Consider the following 21549-nt stretch of genomic DNA (forward strand, 5'->3'; position numbering starts at 1 on the left):
AGTGATGTCAATCTCTAGCTGTTTGATGTTCTTGTCAGTGGCCCTTCAAAGGTCTGATTAGTATAAGATTGGAGGCCAGCATCTGGATTAGAACTTCTAACAGCAGACATCACAGGTGATTCATTTTTACTTGGGATGCTGCCTGTGTTAAAGCTCCTGGGAGGCCCTCTTTCTCTCAGTTTTCTGAAGTTGGGTACAGAGCTGCTGCCTGTGACCTGCTCTATGCTCGCGACCGGAAGTCGGGTTTTTTTTTTAGTAAAAAAATTACACATTTTCCTGTAAGATGAAAGATACAGCTTTCTTAATTTAGTAAGTTTTCCCTTGTAAGACAATTGACACATTTCCTTTAAAAAGGAAGGAATGTGAAGTCTTTACAGCTATTTAGAAGCTAGACCTTGTGAATATTAATACATAGGCCCAATGAGAGTTGAGAATAGCAATGTCAAAATTAGAAAATGGAAATAATCATTGATGTCCTATATGATTAAGTTACTGCAAAAGTACATCATGAGGAGAGAGAGGAAGCCTGACTGATAAGTCAACCATAGGAAGGACTTGTTAAACGTGATTTTTACAGTTTTCAGTAAAAAAAAAAAAAAAAAAGTATCTGCCATTTAGTTTTTATTTTCTTAATTTTATACATAATTATTTTATATTTTTTTTTCAGAAGTGACATGCAAAACTCCTCATATCCCAAATGGTAACTACACACCTCACAGGATTAACTACACTGCTGAAGATGAAATAAGATATGAGTGTACAGATGGCTTTTACCCTTCGACCCAGGGAACTGTTGCAAAGTGTACAAGTACTGGATGGATCCCTGCTCCAAGATGTAGTTGTAAGGTTCAGTCACATCATTAATCCCCATAGGACTGAAATAATTCTTTTTAACGTGGAGATACATTTAACAAATGGAGACACATTACCAGCAAATATTTGACTTTTTATTTGTGTATAATCCTTAGAACACTCTAATTCAGATTAATATTTTATGTGATATAATATTTTAAGTAGTATTAAAACTTAAGATATCAAGTAATATTAAAAACTCATTTTAGAAAACAAATAATTTATAATCTACTTCTATTAAAATGTGTATATATATTCATATGAATGCTTTTAATTAATAAGTATTTTCAAGGTTTTTAGAAAATTGTTGGGTCAGCATATTGTCATATAGAAATTAATTTTACTGATTTACTTGCATTGTAGTAGTAAATATCCTTCAAAAATAATTGCTTCACAATGAAACTTTGTAATCCTTCCATTTCTGTCAGCCAGATTTGAAAATGACTTGGCTACTGGCTCTACATCAATGTGGTGCTGTCAGAGATAGTCATGGTTCTCAGTCATCACGAGACTTTTCTGGGCTGTATGCTATATGTTGATCATTCTTTTTAGGTATGTTTCCTGGTGAACAGGAAGCAATTAGCTTTGCTTTAGAACATACTCTTTGACATAATGATCTTGGTTTATCCCAGTACATAAGTGTAACACTTCTATTATAACTGTCTATTGGAACCTGAATTAGTCACTAGTAGTGGAATCACTGATTCCCCTTTTCAAGCATCTCTCAGCATGAAATAGTTCAGATGTAAGGGCCATGGCTCCCTGAGATCTTACTCTAGTCATTTCTGGATTCTGATGAACCATCCTTGTGCAGACTCATTGTGTATCTTTATTTGTTGCGAGTTAGTGATTACACTGGCTATGTAGAACCCAGAAGATAGTTCACAGTCATTATCACAAATTCTAGCTCTAAGAATCATTGTGGTCCTTTATCCACATGTTATTAAACACTGAAGAGGATGCTGTAAATGTCGTGTTAAGAACCAAGCACATACTCTCACTCTTGCAGTATCTTCTTTACTGGAATTGTAGTGCCGTCATAGTTCACTGGAATGGAAAGGCTTCTCTGATTAATGCTGAGGCTGTTGGTTGCCTACAAATACAAACATGTTTTTAGAAGATTGCTCAACATTATGTAAATTCATCTTACTAACAGAATGTAGACCCTCCTGCCTAGATCTTATGACAGTCTTGCCATGGACTTTTGAGTAAGTTTACAATTACATATCTGGAATCAGTGTGGTAAAGTGTGCCTCAGCCCCTATTACAGTTGATTCCACAATGCAAATATGCCTAAATATATATCAGGAGTGACTCTGGCCTGAAAATATCTGAACTTGTGTTATTTTACAGTGTAATTTCTGATTTTTTTTTTGGATAAGGTAGAGAAGACTAATCTCTGTATGCTTATTAAATAGCTTTTCTACTTAAAATGTATAGTACTCTCTTTTCAGACCTATTAGCTAAAGGACTGAGCTAGTAATAGGATTCATACCTTAAACCTTGTCTCCTTTTGGTACCATTCAAAAAATCAGTCAGCTAATTTAATTTACTGATGTTCTATGAAAAGTATAATTCTCAATTTTATTAAAGAAGAACACGTAGGATAAAAGAAACTTAAATTTGTAAACAATGTATAGAAAATTCTTGAAAATCTCTTATAAAACATAAAATGAAATGAAGAAAGCTATAGAAATTTTGTGTGCATTTGTTGGTATTTGATGAAATTTTTCTTTTTCACATATTGCATGAAGTACTCTGAAGAATCATATTTCATGGAAAAATCAATAGTATTCTGATATTAAAGCTGCTAATTATTATTAAGTAAAATATGAAGAATAAAGATTTAATAAAACACCTACATAATTTGTTATACAGTAAATAATACAGCACTTCAATATGAACATACAAGCTGAGTTCAATATGTTGTAATCACATTTGATTTTAGTTCCAAGTCAAATTATAAATAACTAGTTATTATATTAGATATTAACAAATATCTCAAATACATCACTCTGGTAAGCTATAAGATACAATATGACTGCATGAAAAAGTCATCCTCATATACTTCAGTTGTAGGAATTCTGTTTGTTTCTTGTTCTGGATGCCTTCTGCCTTCTCATGTAGATATTTTAACCAACTGAATGTTATTTAATGTTCAGGTGTTTTTCTGTTTGTTTTAATTATTTTTGCAAGTGAAACCTTGTGATTTTCCACAATTCAAATATGGACGTCTATATTATGAAGAAAGACGGAGACCCTACTTCCCAGTACCTATAGGACAGGATTATAGCTATTACTGTGATAATGGGTTTTCGACGCCTTCAGGGTCATACTGGGACTACCTTCATTGCACAGCACAAGGGTGGGAGCCTGCAGTGCCATGCCTCAGTAAGTCAATGTCTATATTACATCATGTTTAATTCTATCAAAACTTGGAAAGAGAGGAACACATACATAATAGAGATAAATTTCTAGTGACAAAACTTGACCAACAGAAGAGGTTGTGACCAACGATAACTGTCATCTGGAAACAGCTCTGCACGAAAAGCACATAAAACTGGGGACTATAATAATTCTTTTATTGCTTTCTGCTCATTTTATATATTGAGCATTGGTTTTATTTTTTAATGTCACAAGCTCAGTTAACTATTGAAAAGATACATTTAAATTTAGTTTTTTGAATAAATAAGTATTTTATGTTTTTAATTTGTCATTTTAAAGATTTAGGGCAATGTGGTTTACATTATGTAGAGAATGAGGGAATTTTACAATGGGACAGAAGCTATGTACCAGATCAGTCTTTAAAAGTCAAGTCTTACTCTTGCTTCAACCTGTTACATAGTTCAGACACAATTACATGTACAGAAAGTATTGGTCCCCTCCACCTAAATCCATCCTTATCAGTAAGTAAAGTTCTCTGAGATCACAAGTTGCCAATGACTTCCTGTCACAATTAAATTAACTGTGGCAAATCCTTCATTGCTTCAAGTTTGTGTAGTGTATACTGTAGAATCTTGATAAGTATATAACAAAGCAAACACACGTAGTAAACATTAAGCCATAATACAACAAAACACTGAGTATTTTTTTAACTTATTGTACTATATACTTTGAAATCACTTTGTTATTTGATTCAGAACAATTATACTAGTACTGTGTAGAATTCAACATGTGATAATAGGAACACACATCATTGATATATTCAAGAAATGAATTACATATGATTAATGATTATTCAGAACATATTTATTTAAAATATGTTCTGAATTTAATTTAGTAGTCTTCCCTTCATGCTAGTTTTATTCATAATTTTAATTTTACATATTCTCTTTAGAGTCTTTGTTAAATGGACCAATTTATGTAAAATCACTGCTTTTTCATAGTTATGCATTTTTTCATCCTATGTAGATCTATCTATGTAGATTACTTTCGGGTTTTGTTGTTCTTGTTTCTCAAGTAATTCAAGAAGATCTTAAAGCAAATGACTCATGAGAAGAGGAATCCAGCTGGTCACATGGCTTGTCCACAGTGGGAGCCACTAAAATATGCAAGTATTTGGTAGATAGATAGAACAGAAAAAAGGAAAACAGAACAGTTTGAGAGCATCAGGAATGATAGAATTAGAGAAGCAAGGGTAGAGAGGGACAGCCTGTTTAAGTAGCCAGTCCAGGCACCTGAGGCCATGGTGAAAACCAAGTTCATGCTATGGCTGAGGTCCAGGTATGGGTTCATGGCTTTGCAGCTACAGGGTTCTGTGTTGCTCTCTGTGGCTCATATTACAACTGAAGAGTCTCATCTGGTCTGCCACCTGGGACAAATTCAATGTCCAATGCAAAGCTGGCCACACCACTTGTGTGCTGTGAAGTGGCCTAGATATGGAGCTGATACCCTCACCCATCCCTCACCCCTAGTCAACTCCAGCTGTCCAGAGCTTTCCCTGGAGTCATGAGAGCAGAAACGCTGCTCCTGCCTCTCACCAGCAGCAGCAATCCTGAGAGTGGACCCTGCACCTCACCTGGACAGCAGAGCAGAGCTGGCTCTGGTGTCATGGGTGTGGGTGAGCCTGCCCTGAGGTCATGGATGAAGGAAAGTTGACTCTGCCCTTTTCCAGTCACAGCATTAGATAAGCTAGCCAGGGCAGTGTTGGAGAGCTTGCCCTGGTGGTGCTGGTGCAGGTCGGTTAGCTGGAAGACAAACTTAGCTACCTCCCAGGCCCAAATCCAAGGCTTTAAATTGGCCCACTCCAATGTCTACCTCATCTGTCAACTGCTCAATCATGCAAAAGGGCTGATTTTGCAGATCTGAAGCTGCAGGATCTCCATGACACAGGGTAACAGTAGGATATCTGAAAGAACTCCCTATGAGAATTCAGTATTGATAGTGTAACAGAAACCAGCTGCCTCCAACCACACCAATGACTCAATGTAATGAACATTTGCATATAAATATGTGTAAATAAAACTGTATACTGTGACAGACTATACAGCTTCCATTATGAGATAGTCTTTTTTGGTTTGTTCTGTCTGTTTTGTTATTGTTTTGGGAGTGGTTACAAAGGGAGAAAGTGGATACAAAAAGAGACAGAGAGGAGAGGAGTGGAGTTGGGATCTATAAAGTGAAAATAATAAACAATCAATCAAAAGTTTTTTAAATGACAGTTTTATGCTCAATTTTCAAGGACTCACCTTGAAAACTAATTTTATTTCAAGTATTAGTATACACATGTTTAGTGTTCAGGTCAGTGGTATTGAAAAATGAATGTACTATAGAAAAAAGAAAGCATCTTCAACATATGGTTCTGGTGAAACTGGATGTCTATATGTTGCAGAATACCAACAGGTCTATAACTAGCACCATGTGCAGAACTCAAGTCCAAGTAGATCAAAGACCACAACATAAAACCAGACACACTGAACCTGATAGAAGAGAAACTGGACACATTGAACACATTGGCACAGGAGAAAACTTTCTGAACAAAACACCAGTATCACATGCACTAAGATCAGCAATTAATAACTGGGACCTCGTGAGACTGAAAAGCTTCTGCAAAACAAAGAACACTGTCAATCATCAATCAGACAAAGAGGAAGCCTACAGAATGTGAAAACACTGTTATCAACTTCACATACTATAGAAGTCTAATTTCAAGTATATATAAAGAACTCAAGAAACTAGATTTTAAAAATTAAACAATCCAATTAAAATGAGGAACATATGAAAACAAAGAATTCTCAACAGGGAAATCTCAAATGGCTGAAAAATACTTGAAGACATATTCAACAATTTTAGTGACTGGGGAAACGAAAATCAAAACTACTTTGAGATTATATCTTCCACTTGTCAGAATGGCTAAGCTCAACACACGTGTGATAGCTTCATGCTGATGAGAATGTGGGGCAAGAGGAACACTCTTTCATTGTTGTGCAGAGTGCAGAGTTGTACAGCCATTATGGAAATCAATATGGGAGATCCTCAGAAAATTGGGAACGGATCTACCTCAAGACCCAGCTATACAACTCTTGGGTCTACACTCCATCCTAATACAGGGACTCAACTGTGTTCATCAGAGCTTTATTCATAGTAGCCAGACACTGGAACTAACCTAGATGTTCCTCAACAGAAGAATGAATAAAGAAAATGTGGTACATTTACACAGCAAGGTTTTTTTCAACAGTTAATTAAATGGCATAATCTTTTCAAATATTCATTATTTGCTATCTTGTGGGAAATGATAAAATTTTACCTGTTTCTAACTATAAATAATATTACATTGTACAAATGTACCCCATTTTTCCCATTATTCTGTTGTAGATATTTCAGCTTTTAGACCAGTAAACATGGAAATACAAATGCATCTTTTAAAACATGGCATAATGAAATTTACAGGAAAATGAATGGTACTATTAAAAATCATCCTGACTGAGTTTACCCAGACCAAAAATGCAAATATGGCACATATTCATTTATATGTGGATATTTGTGGGTGCATACCCATGAGGAGGCTCTGAACATGGGGTGTTTGACTGCGCTTATCCCACACTGCTGCCAGGACAGGTGCCAGGCTGTAGGGAAAGTGCAGTCTGAGATATGGGAAAGCCAGAGTTTGTTCAGGCGTCCCCAAGCCTGAAACAAGGCTCGGGCTAAGGGATTTTCAGACTCTTGGATATTCAGGCACTGCTGGGAGTCATGAAAGAGCTGAGAATGAAGTCAGGACCCACTGGAGACAGCATCAGAAAAGGGGAGCACTGGCTTATCTCAGCGGTCATTGTCCTTAGCTTGGCAGAGGCAGGCTAGAAGCACAGAGAGGCCTTCTACCAAAGAGTTAAGTTGTGGCTCTGTAGGTGAAGGCCTTCTCCATGGCTCCCCATGGCAGATCGTGATGAAATAAATGGTCCATGGATCTAAACTGTTTATTGACTCTTCATGGCAGAAAATGGATGCATACCTAAACAGTACCTCCTTCTCAGAATAGACCTGAGATTAAATACCTTTTGCAAGAAGGAACATCTGATAAGGGAACTTTATTGGCTAAGCCCTCAGGGCCTCACTCAGTATCATAGAGAACTCTGTTCTTGGCCTATGTGACCATAGATCACATTTCCTTATGTGAGGAGTGAGGCACATGTTCCAGGCCAGGAATCTGGCAGGGAGTAGTCTCAGGTGTATGCCCACTGAGTCTCCTGGTCTCAACCTCCTCTACTTTACCAAGCTTCCTGGATGGTTTTCCATCCAGCAGATATTAGCTATTAGATATTAAGTAAATGATAACCAAGCTACAATCTTTGGTTCAGGGAGGTTAGGTAAATAGGAAGTGTTTCTACAAAGAGAAAATATCAACCTACTCATGAAGGAGAAATAGAATAGATTCTGCTGGTGGACTGGAGAATGTGGGGACTGGGGCATGAGAGAACAGGTAGGCTGGGGAAGAATGGAGAGAGTGGGTATGAGACAGACAACTGGAATTGGGAGTCTTTGTGAGGAGACAGTATGAAAACCTTGTACAGTGAAAATTTCTGGAATCTATGAGGTTGACCCTAGAAAGAACTCATAGTAATGAAAAGTATAGAGTCTGAGCTGACCCTTTTTTATAGTCAGACAAGGCTTTCAGTAGTGAGACTGAGTTATGTCAGTTTAGTTGTTGGCTAAGGATAGCACTTAGACATCTTTAAAAACCCAGACTGAGGCTAGGACAGAAGAGCACCCTCTTAAAACTGATAGTAGGGACCCATTGCTGAGGATAATATCCACTCAGTTCACTGAACTAGTAGGCAGGTCAGTCTGATATAAGCTTAGAGCCTTCACTCCTACACTCTATTCTCCTTGGCTCTGCAGGAAATAGAAACCTGGAAACCACTCAGTAACAAAAATCTTCCACCTATAATCTGTCCTGCCTACCAGTTTTACACAGAATATGTGGAACTAGCCAACTAATATTTAGTTTAATTTGGGGCTCAGGTCACAGAGGGAAGTCCATGCTCTACACTGTCTGGGGGAACAGGAACCAGAGACTGGATATTCCAGATACCTAGCATAGAACCAAACATAAAAGAACAAAAATAAATCAATGAAATGATTCCTAATGATGTTGTGGTATACTCATAGATCAGATGCTTGCCTAGTTGCCAACAGATAAGCTTCCTCTGGTAGCTGATGGGAACAGGTACAGAAAACCCACAGCCAGACATAATGCAGAGAGATTCTAAACTGTAGATCTCCATCAAGTTCTTTCACTAGGAGACTGGGGACCCCTGAGGAAGAAGGAAAGGAAAGACTGTAGTAGTCAGAGGAGATGGAAGACACCAGAAAAACATGGCCCATTGAATCAACTCAGCAGTGTTCGTATGGACTCAGAGACTGAAACGGCAACCAGTGGACATGAATGAATCTTATCCGGGTCCTCTGAGTATATGTTACTGCTGCTAGCTTGGTGACTAACAGTGGGAGTGAGTGTTTTGCCTCTTTTGCCTGCTCTTGAGATTGTTTTCCTCCTATTGGGTTCTGTGTCCAGCCTCAATATGAGGGCTTTTCCCTTAGTTATTGTGTCTAGCTTTGTCCTGTGTGTACTTAGATTAAACAGTGGTGCTGTGGATCTGGGGAAGAGGGGAGATGTGGGAGAGCTAGTATGTGTAGACAGAAGAGAAATTGTTGCTGGAATGTAAAAACTATGTAATTAAATTTATTTTTAAAAAAGAAAAGTGAGCATGCATATATGTTCATATTCCCAGACAGAAACAGTCTTAATCATCTGAGAAATTTCTCTTGTTCCCTTCCTCTTCAGCCTGTGCCCATTTCCTTTAAACGTAGCCTTTATTTCATCAGATGAAGGGATGAGGTGAGAGCTATGCCAAACCTGTGAATGTAAACGGCTTGGACTGGACCCAGAGTTTTTCTTTCTCCATTCTAAGTCTCTCTTCCAGACCTAGACCTGGAAGCTTCTAGTCTCTGTACAATCTAACCTTCCAAACTGACTGATTCAACCTGGCTTCTCTTGTCTTTGAACTGAATTTTTCTACTTGGCCTCATATTAACTTTGACAATATCTTCTACTCTTCTGTCTCCTTCTCATATTCTCTGGCTCATTCTGTCTTCACCTGTGTCCTGTCTCTGTAAAACTGTCCCAATAAAACTGTTCTCTCTTTCTATCTCTCTCTGTGTGTCTGTCTGTCCCTCCCTCTCTTCCCCTCTCCCTCTCTGGTTTTATCTCCTCTTATGTAGCCTCTCTTTCCTGTGTTGTTCTTTTACGAGTCAGGCATATCCTGTCTCTGATTCATTCTGTCATATCTTTCTCTGATTCATCACTTCATCTGCTCTTTGATTAGATATCACTTTCAAGATGGCTGCTTCCTTCTACATGCTAACCTTATCTCCATTGTTGTAGAATTAAAAGTTTGTACTAAGGACTTGTCTACATTCCAACCAGATCATACTGTAATGCAAAGTGTTTCTGCATTCCGACTGGATCATATAGACCTAGGAGGTCTTGGGATGTGATCCCTGGCTAAAGCAGCCGTGTTGCTAGATTTAAATTTTTCTACAACCTCCACTACTCTAGGTAATAGCTTTGACATTTGCTAGTACAGTGTTGTGTTTCTACCTCATCATATCAATAGACTTATGCATCATGTTTTCTAACTTAATTCCATTTTTCTGTGTTATTCTTCTATGTTATGATGTATATAATAATTGATTATTATTTGAGAACAAAAATCTTTACATAGATACAAAATAATTTGGCTATGTATATACATTTCAAGGAGCATTTGGCTGTTTTAAATAGTGACAATAGTTTGAGCAATTTATGAAGAATTAAACATAATTCGTTGGATTACTCTTTACAAAATATTTCTTAGATAAATATCTAAGAAAACTGGAATTAAAGAGTATTATGGGTGCACGTAGCTGTTACTGTATGTGAATTTTCAGACTATCTGGGATATTTTCCATTCAAATAGCAATAAGCAAACTTCCAGTTAACTTGCTTCCTTCAAAAAAATCAAGGGATTTAGGTTATAAATACAACCACTGAGGAGTACAACACTGGACTTTAATTTTATCTTCCTATTAGACTATGAATGGCAATCATCTAAAAATTTGCATTTAATTAAATATTTGGAAATTTATTTTAAAATGATTACATATTTAGGATACAATTCCTTGGTAAAATTTGTGAATACTTTCTTGCATGGCATGTCTCCTCTTATGAGTTTTAAATATTTATTTAAAATATGTGTATTTTAATACTCAATGAGCCCAAAGTAATTAATATTTTTGACTTATTTTTGCTTATATGAGATATTTAAATTAGTTTTAATTTTTGATAATTTTCTTTTTTATACTTCTTTGAAATTTTCACATAGTACAGTTTAATCATATTCAATCATCTGAGATACTCCCAGGTATAGGCCCCAACAACCTGTTTTCTGTTATTAATTCTTGAACCACACTTGAATTCAAGATTTTACTGTTTTTATGGTTTTTGGATGTGTGGTATTACACTGGAGTGTGGCTGGCCTATAGAGATGTGGTTTTAAACTAAACGTCTCTCTACCAGCAGCTATTGATTGCAAATAGCTTCTCTGCTTTAGATGGGAACCTGCACCCACCTCCCCTCTATATCCTGGAGTTGACCTAGCTTGAACATGTGCATGCTTCCACAATCACTCTGAATGTAATAAGTATAGCACATATAGGAATGAAAATTCCAGTGTCTTATTCTATGCATGTGGATCACTTATAGGTCCACATGTTAAATGAAATGCACTACAAGTAAAACTTCTCTGGTAAAGAGTTGAGAGACATGTTAATTTTTTGAAATCTATCTCATATACATGAGTACTATATTTGCATCATTTTGTCACCTCTTTGCCACCACCTCTACTTTCCTCCTCTCTCAAGTTAATTACCTCATCTTCTTTATAATGATTCTACACACATACATGATACACACACAACCTTTATAATGATTCTACACACATACATGATACACACACAACCTTTATAATGATTCTACACACATACATGATACACACACAACCTTCTAAGTTCATTTAGTGCCGCTTGAAAGTACATTTTTAGGCCTGATCACTTGGGATTGGATAAGTTACTGGGACTCATTTTAAAGAAAAGTGATTTTCCTCTCTTAGCAAACATTGCTTACACATATCTTTTATCGAATGGTAGTAATTATGAAAATTCCCCATATCAGTTGGTATGTCAACTGGTATTTTACTGAACTCATTTAGATAAATGTATTTCTGAGATTTCATGAGTACAATTTTCCTATCACTTATAGAAGATACTGTCTTGTAACAGAATCTAGATATCTTCATTTTCTGGCTCTCATAATCTTTCTGTTCCTTCTTCCATGATGAACCCCAAGCCTCTGCTGTAGTTATTGTCTTTTAGATGAATTAACTAGGATAGGTCAGTCCACAGTCATTTGTTTTCTGAGTTTTGAAAAGCTTTGGATTTCTGAAGTAAAAAAACACGTATGCCTCTTTGATGAAGTGCGCACCATATATCTTTGTATATAAGAATTAACAATGCTCTGAGAAATTGTAATGGTTTAGGAAAATGGCAGTAATATGTTCTCCTTTAAGGTAATTGGCTACATTTACGGGAGCATGAATGAATTCACTGTTACTGATTGGGACTTACATCCAATTATAAAGCTTTTGGTTGCAACTGTATATATACATACACACACACACACACACACACACATTCTATTATAGCACCCGCACCCTTAGGAATATCTTCCTTGCTGATCATGATTGTAGCAGACAGGCTTTACAACTGGAGCAGACTTTACTTGCTTTTCTCCCTCGGTAGGATTGAGTTACTGGATCAGTGATAGATGTAAGGTTTCTGTAATGGTTCTTTCTATACTCATATATGAAAACTCTTGGAAAGTAGCTGTTTCATTACCTTCTGCTAAGCCTTTAGTGTTGACATCTCAGTCGTGATGGGACAAAACCCTCCCTCTGCATGTTTGCCACTTGTCTGTCTTCTATTAAAAAAAAAAATTCTTCCAAGCTTTGTCCACTTTATCTTTGCTGTCTGTTGGTTTTAATGAATTTTGAGACTACTTTGTATATTGTAGCTGTTCTTCACAAGTATTTCCTCACAATCACAGCTCAACTTACATTCTCTGAGTCTCTCAAAAAACAAATGCTTACTTTTTACTCTTCTCATTTTTATTAGCTCTTTGAGAATTTTTCACATTATGCTTTGACTGTATTCACCTCCCTCCCCCGACAGCTCCTTCCACACCTGTCCTCTGGCCAAATCCACCCAACTTTGTGTTCCTAAATAAAACATCAAATCCAATCTGTGCTGCCCCTCTACTCCTATGTGTGTGCTCATCCACTGCTGCACAGTCAACCCTGTGACAGCATGTATAAGCTCTACACAGCCAGAAAAATCCACGCACTAAGATGGAAGTTAGGCACAAACATTCTTAGCTGAGGTGCTGTTGGCCAATGATAGCAAAGTATTCATTTTAATGATTCATATCAGAAATTCTCATTTCATGATCATTTTTCATTTATTTTTCCCTCATATGATACATCCCAAACACAGTTCTCTCACTTCCATTCCTCCCAGATCCACACCTCTCTCCTAAATCCACACCTTCTTCAGAAAACAGCAGGCCTCCAATGGGTATCAAAACATGGCATTAAAGGAATAATATGACTAGGCACAATCCCTTTTATCAAGGCTAAATGAGGCAAATCGGTAGGAAGAAACAGGTCCAAGAGCTGTAAATGTACTACTTGGGGGGATTTCCTACTTCCCTTTTGCTCCCAAATGCAAGGCATTTCTACACTCACTCCAGCCCATTCCAGCTGCTGAATGAATGACACAGAAACTTGGTATGTTTATTAACAAGCTGTAAACCTAAGGTGTGTAGGTTCTGAGCTATTCTTATCCTCTAAGCTATTAATCTCACAGCCACAGGCTCTATGTTACTTGCAGTTTGAGACTCACCCTAGTTTGCTCTGCTCCATGGCGAATCCCTTGGTGACCTACTCTTCATGACTTCTCCTGGACCGTCTTGTCTCATGACAACCTCTCCTATTTCTTCATTGTGGTTTTTTTCCTCTCTCTCTCTCTGACCTCTTTGGGATTCTCCCCCCTACACACACACACACACACACACACACACTGGAATTGAAAGTGCCAAACTACTCTCTTCTAATTGGCTGATCAGCTCCTTATTGACCAATTAGAAGATGATGGAGAAGAATGTTTACAAAATACTTAAGAAAAAGTGATGCTTCATAAAAATGACTATGCCAAAGTCCCAGTCTTTACTCATCTGGTATAAAAATCAACATTTGAAGTATACAAAAGCATTCTTCTAAATTTAAATATCCAATTACACCAGCACCATTTATTAAAGATGTGTTCCTTTTTCATTCTGTATTTTTGACTGCTTTATCAAAATCAGCTGTATATAGGTATACGGATTTATGTTTGAGTCTTTGATTCATTTTCATTAACCCATGTTTAGGCCAATACTATGCAGTTTTATTACATTACTCTACTGTATACCATGAAAGCAGGGATGATGTTCTTTTATCATACAGGATCGTTTAAACCTATCTGGGTTCTTTTTTTTTTTTTGCATACAAAGTTAAGTACTGTTCTTTCAAGGTCTGTAAATAATTCTGTTTGAATTCAGATGGGGATTGCTTGAATATGTATATTGTGTTTGGTAAGATGGCCAATCCTACCAATCTATAAGCATGGGAAATCTTTCCATCTTCTGATATTTGATTTATTACTTCAAAGACAAAGTTTTCATTTTCATACAAGTCTTTTGCTTGCTTGCCCCAGTATATTTTATATTACCTGTGGCTATTGTGAATGGTATTGTTTTTCTAATTTATTTCTCAATTTGACTGTCATTGGCGTAAAGCAGGGATACAATTTTTTTTTTTAGATAATTGTGTATTCAGCCTCTTCTATGGGGATTGCTTATATATACTATAATATCATTTGCAAATAACAATACTTTGACTTCTTCCTGTCAAATTTGTATCCCCTTGGTCTCCTTCAGTTATGGCTTATTTTGGTTAGAACTTCAAGTACTGTATTGAATAGACATGGAGGGATTGAATAGCTGGTCTTGTTTCTGATTTTAGATCAATTGCTTTGAATATTCTTCAGTTTAATTTGAAGTTGCATGATTGCCTTTATTATGTTTAGTTAAGTCCCTTGTATCCCTAATCACTTCAAGACTTTTATTTTCAGTGTTTGACATTTTCAAAGTATTTTTAATCATCTAATCAGATAATCATGTAGCTTTTTCTTTCAATTTGTTTATATGGTAAATTACATTGAATTATTGTCATATGTTGAGCTATCCCTGCATCTCTGGAATTAGGCCTACTTGATCATGGTAGTAGTCAGTTTTGAAGAAGGCTCTTAAGATACTTAGAAGAAGGTATATTATTTTCTGTTTGGATGAAATGTTCTGAAGGTATCAGTTAGGTACATTTGGTTTATAAATGTTTGTTAGTTCAGGTATTTATTTAGCTTTTTTTTTCTTTTTTGGATCAGCTGTCCAATGGAGGGAGTAGGGTATTGAAGTCTCGCACTATCAATGTGTTAGGGTTAATGTGTATTTTAAGCATCGGTAATGTTTCTCTTACAAACATGAGTGTCTTTGCATTTGGAGTATAGATGCTAAGAATTAATTAAAATTGTGTTGTGGTGGATTTTTCCTTTGATTACTATGATTTGACTTTCACTGTCTGTTTAATTTTGATTAAGTTTTTTAGTTTGCTTCTTATGTTCAGTTGCTTGCAAAATCTTTTTGCAACCCTTTACTATGAGGGAGTATCTATCTTTGATGTTGACATGTGTTCCATGTATGGAGCAGAAGGATGTATCCTGCTTTCACAGTCATTCTGTTCATCTATGTCTTTTTCTTGGGAAAGTGAGAACATTGACATTTGGAGATAATGATGATGAATGGTTGTTAATTCCTGTTATTTTGATGATGGTAGCAGTGGTGGTGGTGGTTGTGGAGGAAGAAGGAGGAGGAGGAGGATGACAATGATGATGATAGTGATGTGTCTGCTTTAATTTTTTCATTTTGGTCCAATGGAATTATTCAATACCTCTGTTTTCATGACTGTAGTTAGCCTCCTTGTGTTGGGGTTTTCCTCCTAGTATCTTCTGTATGGCTTTATTGTAGATATTATTTAAATTTGAATTCATTGTGGAATGTATTTTCTCCTTCTATGGTAATTGAAAGTATTGACAGGTATAATAGTCTGGGCTGGCACCTGTGGTCTCTTATAGTCTATAGACATCTACTTTGGCTCTCTTGGCTTTTAGAGTCTCTATTGAAAAGTCAGGTGTAATTCTAATAGATCTGCTTTTATATGTTACTTGCTCTGTTTTCCTTGTAGTTTTTAATGTTTTTCCCTTGGTCTATATGGTTCAATTTTTATTATTTTGTGGCAAGGGGACTCTCTCTTTTGGTCCAACTTTTGGTGTTCTCCATGTTTCTTATAGTTTATATGCATTTTATAACTTTCTTCTATGATTTTGTTGAAAATATTGTGGCCCTTAAAGTTGAGAATCGTCTCCTTTTTTTAATTCTTATTCTCATTCTTATTAGGCCTTTTAATACTGTCCCAGATTATCTGAATGTTTTGTGTAAGGAATTTTTCATATTTAACATTTTCTTTGACTAATATATCTATTTCTTCCATCATATCTTCAACACCCAAGATTCCCTCCTTTATCTCTTATATTCTGTTGGTGAAGCTTACTTCTGTAGTTGTCGTTTGCTTACCTACATTCATTTCTACATTTCATTTCCAGAATTTCCTGAGTTTGTGCCTTCTTTATTGCTTCTATTTCCATTTTTAGGTCTTGAACAATTTTATTCATTTCCTTCAACTGTATGTTTTGTTTGGCTTTCTTTAAGAGATTTCTCATTTCCTCAAATTTTTGGTTTGTCTTTCCCTCACTTCTTTTAAGAGATTTATTCACATCCTCTTTAACGACCACCATAATGTTCATAAAGATGGTTTTAAGGTCTTTTCCTTGTTTTTCAGCTGTGTTGAAATATTCAGGGATTGCTACTCTGATTATGATATTTTGCCCTCACTATTGACTCACTATTATTGACTGTTTCCTTAAACTGGCATCTACAGTCTAGGTTTAGAGTGATTACAAGTCTAGTTGCTGATTTCTGAGTCTGTCTTTGTTGGACAGGCATTTTGTTGGTTGGATTCTACTTCCTGTCTATTCTTCTGGTCTTTGTGACCTGTGACAGAGTTCTTGACACAATTTGGGGCCTATAACAAGGCAATTAGGAAAGGAGGGTGGCTATGCATAGGAAGGAGAGCACTGAAAGAATCAAGTACGTCTGTAGACCAGACTCCTAGCATAGCCTTTGGTCAAGCAGAAGCCCAACTTGGAAGCTGGGACACAGAAATTAGGAAGGGAAGGGTGATTGCAGATAAAGTGTGGTGGTTACATAATAAGTAGAGGAGGTCTTTGGGCAGGAGACCTACCTAGATTTCTGAAGGCTGGTATAGCCTCTGGTCTAGTAGGGAGTATCTGACCAAGTTTGCCTTCCTGCTTTTCTCCCTGGTGTGACATATAATTGAGCAGAGGATGCCCACTCGAGTTGGGGGTATGAACTAAGGGGTTAAAGGGTAAAAGAATAGTGTCAGATTGTGTTTTAGAGAATCAGGGAAGTAGAAAGTTCTACGGGCAGGTGGCCTACTTATTCTTCTTGCTGGCACAACCAGAACTTGAGCCGAGGAGGATATCTTCTTAAATTTAGGACTAAGGCCCAACATAGCAGGTGAGTGGTAGGAGAGAAGGGATGGTGGCAGATTTGGTCTGTGGTAACTGAATTTAGAGAGAAGTGGAAGAGTTCCGTGGATGGAGAGCACACCTGGTCTTCTGGCTGGCATGGCCTGCACTTGAACAAGTTATGTTTGCCCAAGTTAGCAACTGAGACATGAGGGGCAGAGTGCAAAAGTAGATGATTGGGTTTGTGTAGACCAAAACTAATTAGTGGGAAAATTCCTCTGGTCAATAGCCTATCTATTCTGTTAACATGGCCTGCATATTTGTTATTTTTGTGACATCCAAAATAATATTGTCTAAGCCAAAAGCAAATGTTACTCTAGAAGTTCACATTTTATTATTAGATGTTTAATCAATATTCAGTTGATTTTTATATGAACATGAGAAAGAAGTTTAAGCTTCTCATTTTGCACTTAAGTATCTAGGTATTGATGTTCTGTTTGATAAAAAAAAATCTTCCACTATAAAATTGCTATTGATTTTTGCTAAATATATTATGATCCTATTTGTGTCTGGTTCTTGACTTCTTGTTCTCTTCCACTCTTTGTGTGTTTGTACAGTCACCAACATCACAGGTTTTGTTAGTGACTACTGCAGACTTAATATCTTGAGGAATCTTCCCATTCTTTCAGTTTAAATATCTCACATTGATAGTGGACTTGGAACCTTTTACTTATAATTTGGGGTAGATTGTGTTCTTGTGATCTTCTGTACCACATAGACTAGTTCTTTGGTACATGTGCTGGCATATAGACAGAGAAGATACAGGATGTCTCTAGCACTTATACAGTTCTACTTCAAGTTTTCTCGCCTCTGCTTTTCTATGCCGGGAGTCCCAGTAATTCCAATCTCTTTGAGAGCAGTGACTTTTGTTGCTTAAATTTAGTAAATACCCATCTTATTTTTTCTGGTTAGGATATTTCTCACTGTGTTATTTTCTGTAAAACTCCCCCATACCTGGTTAATATGGAGCCTCATTAATATCTTGCTACTCTGAAATTCCAGTCTGGTTCTATTTCTCTTCCCAAAACAGCTATTGGTAATTGACAACTATTTTTTTCCTGCCCCTTCCTTATTTATGTCTGGCACTCACTTTTATTTTATTAACAACTTTATTACATTAATTTTCAAAGATCATAACTTTGTTACCTTTCCCTCATTTGACTTCTATTTGACTTCATTTTTTTTTTAAGTTTTGAGAATTTGTGCTTGTGTTGGCATTAACTTCCTTTTCCAAGATAACAAAGTAAAAATACTCACTGAATTTTATTCTGTATTGAATTACTATTTTCTAGCTGTTTGACGGTGTTCCTGTCTATTAACAATTTAGTGCTGCCTCCCTATATTTCATCTAATGTTTTCTTTGGCATTTATATACAATATTTAATGTTTTCCACTTTGATTTCCTGATTATCCATAAACTAGCAAATGTGTGCTGGAAGAAAACCAAATAACTGAAAGAGCTATACTTTTATAATTTGTTTTTTAAAATGATTTTTCATGCAAAATACTTTTATGTGGTACATTTCACAATGAACTACTCTCCAGCTGATATGAAAAATGGAATTAAGAGTTTTACTTTTATACTTTCGTATTCTGCTGCACAGGAGCTGAAGAAGCATCATGGGGACCTAAGAAGATTCAACAAACTTAAGGATTCTTCTGATCTTCTTTGAACTTTAACATCTACTATATTTTAGATATTCACTGATGATGACATTTCAAAATGTTTGTACAGCACCTATGTAAATACACTTTCTGAAATTATCATGCAATCCATGGAAACCTAATTACATAAATGAATCTAAAAAATATTCCTAACATGATTAAATGGTGTGTTTGTGTGTGTGTGTGTGTGTGTGTGTGTGTGTGTGTTATATACATTCCAGTGTTCTGACACTTCATAGCTTCATAGGATTATGGATTCACATGAACTAAAACAAAACATATTGATCCTTTTCAGAAGAGATTATGAGTGATTTAAATATTACTTTGTCAGAAAAAATTTTGCAGAAGATTATGATATATCTTTAAACCTATAATTTGTCTTCTTTTGGTACAGTAATATGAATGATTTTAATTATTCCAGCACTTCATATACAAAAGACTAATGGCTATTCTAAATATGTTTATGTTTTTAAATCCTTAAACTATGTGTGCACTGAGCACACAATCATCTTTTTCTTACACTTTTCTTTTTTAGAGACATGTTTAAAGTCAGATATTGAAATTGAGAATGGATTGCTTTCTCAATCTGATTCCAAATATCTTCAAAATAAAAAAGCACAGTATATGTGTAAACAGGGATATGTGACAGCAGATGGAGAAACATCTGGATCAATTACCTGCCTAGAAGATGGATGGTCAGCTCAACCCTCATGCTTTAGTGCGTATTTCATTATAATGCCCTCATCACACTAGTGATATGGAGGACTTTAGTTTTATTCTCCTTTATGAGTCTGATATTATTTCATTTGAAAGATGAATTTTAGATTTCAAGAAAAATATTCATCACTATTTGTTTTTCCCATTTGGACTCATTCTTTATCTTCTACTGCTTTAAAAGATCATATAATTTTAGATTTAGTGAGAGATTCTTTGACCAGCTGACATTTTAAAGATGTTTTGCTCTCATACATAAAGATAAAATTGTTAGTGAACATAATGTCCATACTTTGAATCTCAGAATATGTGATAACTTTTATAATACATATTTGACACAGTGAGTTAAGATCCATTTCTGAATGTCTCTGCCTTAGAAATTGAGTCCAAATATCTTAATATTAGAAAGAAAAAATTAATTTCAGGTGAGAGCAAATTTTGGTGTTTTGAAATTTTCCATTCTTTTATGACATACAATTAACAAAAGTTTTCTAATAGTAATGATAGTTCATCTTATCTTATTTATCAGGAAACTAGCAAGTGGTATTTTTCAAGAAGTCTTCAACATATGTTAAACAAAAAGAGTCTTTAAAATATTAACTACTTTCTTAATTTTTATTCATTGTGCTTTTATGTGATCTAATCAAAGAAAATCAATTAAAATTATTCCTTCATAATATTCATTTATATTAATTTTTAATAAGAGACTGTTTGATTTATATATTGTTGAAAAAATGTTTTATATACTACAACAAATATACCAATTTTGAATTCAGCTGATCCACTTTTCTAAGTTCTATGTTTCATATTAACTACTAAATATGGAACCTTAATTCACAGAAAATGCTATTACATTCCCCCCAAAATTATATACATCTGCACTTGTCTATTTATTTATAACATATGGTGAGAATAATTAAAACTGAGCTGTGCAATTATTTTTAAATTGAAATTTTACAAAGTTTTAAGTAAAGAGATAAATAATAATATAAATTTATTTTCATTTTAATTACCATTTCAGCAAAATGATTTACTGTTGGTCATCTTAAATGGTTTCTATACAGTATTTAATTTGTTATCATATTAATCTATAAAGCCTTTCTCCTTGTTGTGGGAATTACTCAGATTATCCGTTGACACATTAAAAATAAACTCTTCAATTTTATTATGTATTAGAGTCGTGTGATATGCCTGTGTTTGAGAATTCTGTAACTAAGACTAATAGCACATGGTTTAAACTCAATGACAACATAGACTATGAATGTCACGTTGGATATGTAAACAAATATAGACATACCAAAGGCTCCATAACTTGTACTCATGATGGATGGTCTGATATGCCCTCATGTTATGGTGAGTACTACTGTCTCTAAGATTTTTTCTTTTTTTAACTTACTCACTTTGCATCCAGCTCACTGTCCCCCTCCTGGTCACCCCCTTCTACAATCCTTACCCCATCCCTCCTCCCCTTTTCCTCTGAGCAGGTAGGGCCCCCTGGAATTCCTCCACCCTGGCACTTCAAGTCTCTGCAAGGCTAGGTGCATCCTCTCCCACTGAAGCCAGACAAATCAGCACAACTAGAAGAACATATCTCATGTATAGGCAACAACTTCTGAGGTAACCCCCATTCCAGTTGTTTGGGACCCATATGAAGTCCAGGCTGCACATCTGCTACTTAAGTGAAGAGAGGTCTAGGTCCAGCTCATGTATGCTCATTGGTTGGTAGCTCAGAATGAGTGCCCCAAGGGACTAGGTTATTGATTCTGGGGTCTTTCTATGGAGTTCCTATCCCCTGCAATCCTTCCTCCTATTCTTTCTTAAGAGTCCCCAAGCTCCATCCACTGTTTGGCTGTGGGTGTCTGCATCTGTCTGAGTCAGCTGGTGAGTGGAGCCTCTCAGAGGACAGTCATGCAAGACTCTTATCCTCAAACTTAACAGAGTACTATTAATAGTGTTAGGGATTTGTGC

The 21549-nt window shown here is 36.0% G+C and overlaps 1 protein-coding gene across 5 annotated transcripts in view; it reads left to right on the forward strand.

Annotated features, from left to right (window-relative positions):
• The window catches only part of LOC114626377 (complement factor H-related protein 4-like), a 79944-nt gene that overhangs the window by 22512 nt on the left and 35883 nt on the right, over positions 1-21549 (forward strand). Inside the window, exons 2-5 of one of the 5 annotated variants that reach the window (XM_028773763.1) lie at positions 668-841; positions 3049-3243; positions 19403-19585; positions 20758-20934. In XM_028773763.1, coding sequence (XP_028629596.1) covers positions 668-841; positions 3049-3243; positions 19403-19585; positions 20758-20934 — 729 coding nt within the window. Of the gene's footprint in view, positions 1-667; positions 842-2043; positions 2061-3048; positions 3244-19402; positions 19586-20757; positions 20935-21549 lie in introns of those variants that run through there. The other 4 variants (XM_028773764.1, XM_028773766.1, XM_028773765.1 and 1 more) reach the window with 4 other exon arrangements.

The sequence above is a fragment of the Grammomys surdaster genome, unplaced genomic scaffold (genome assembly GCF_004785775.1).
Source record: "Grammomys surdaster isolate TR1022 unplaced genomic scaffold, NIH_TR_1.0 234, whole genome shotgun sequence".
Lineage (NCBI taxonomy): Eukaryota > Metazoa > Chordata > Mammalia > Rodentia > Muridae > Grammomys > Grammomys surdaster.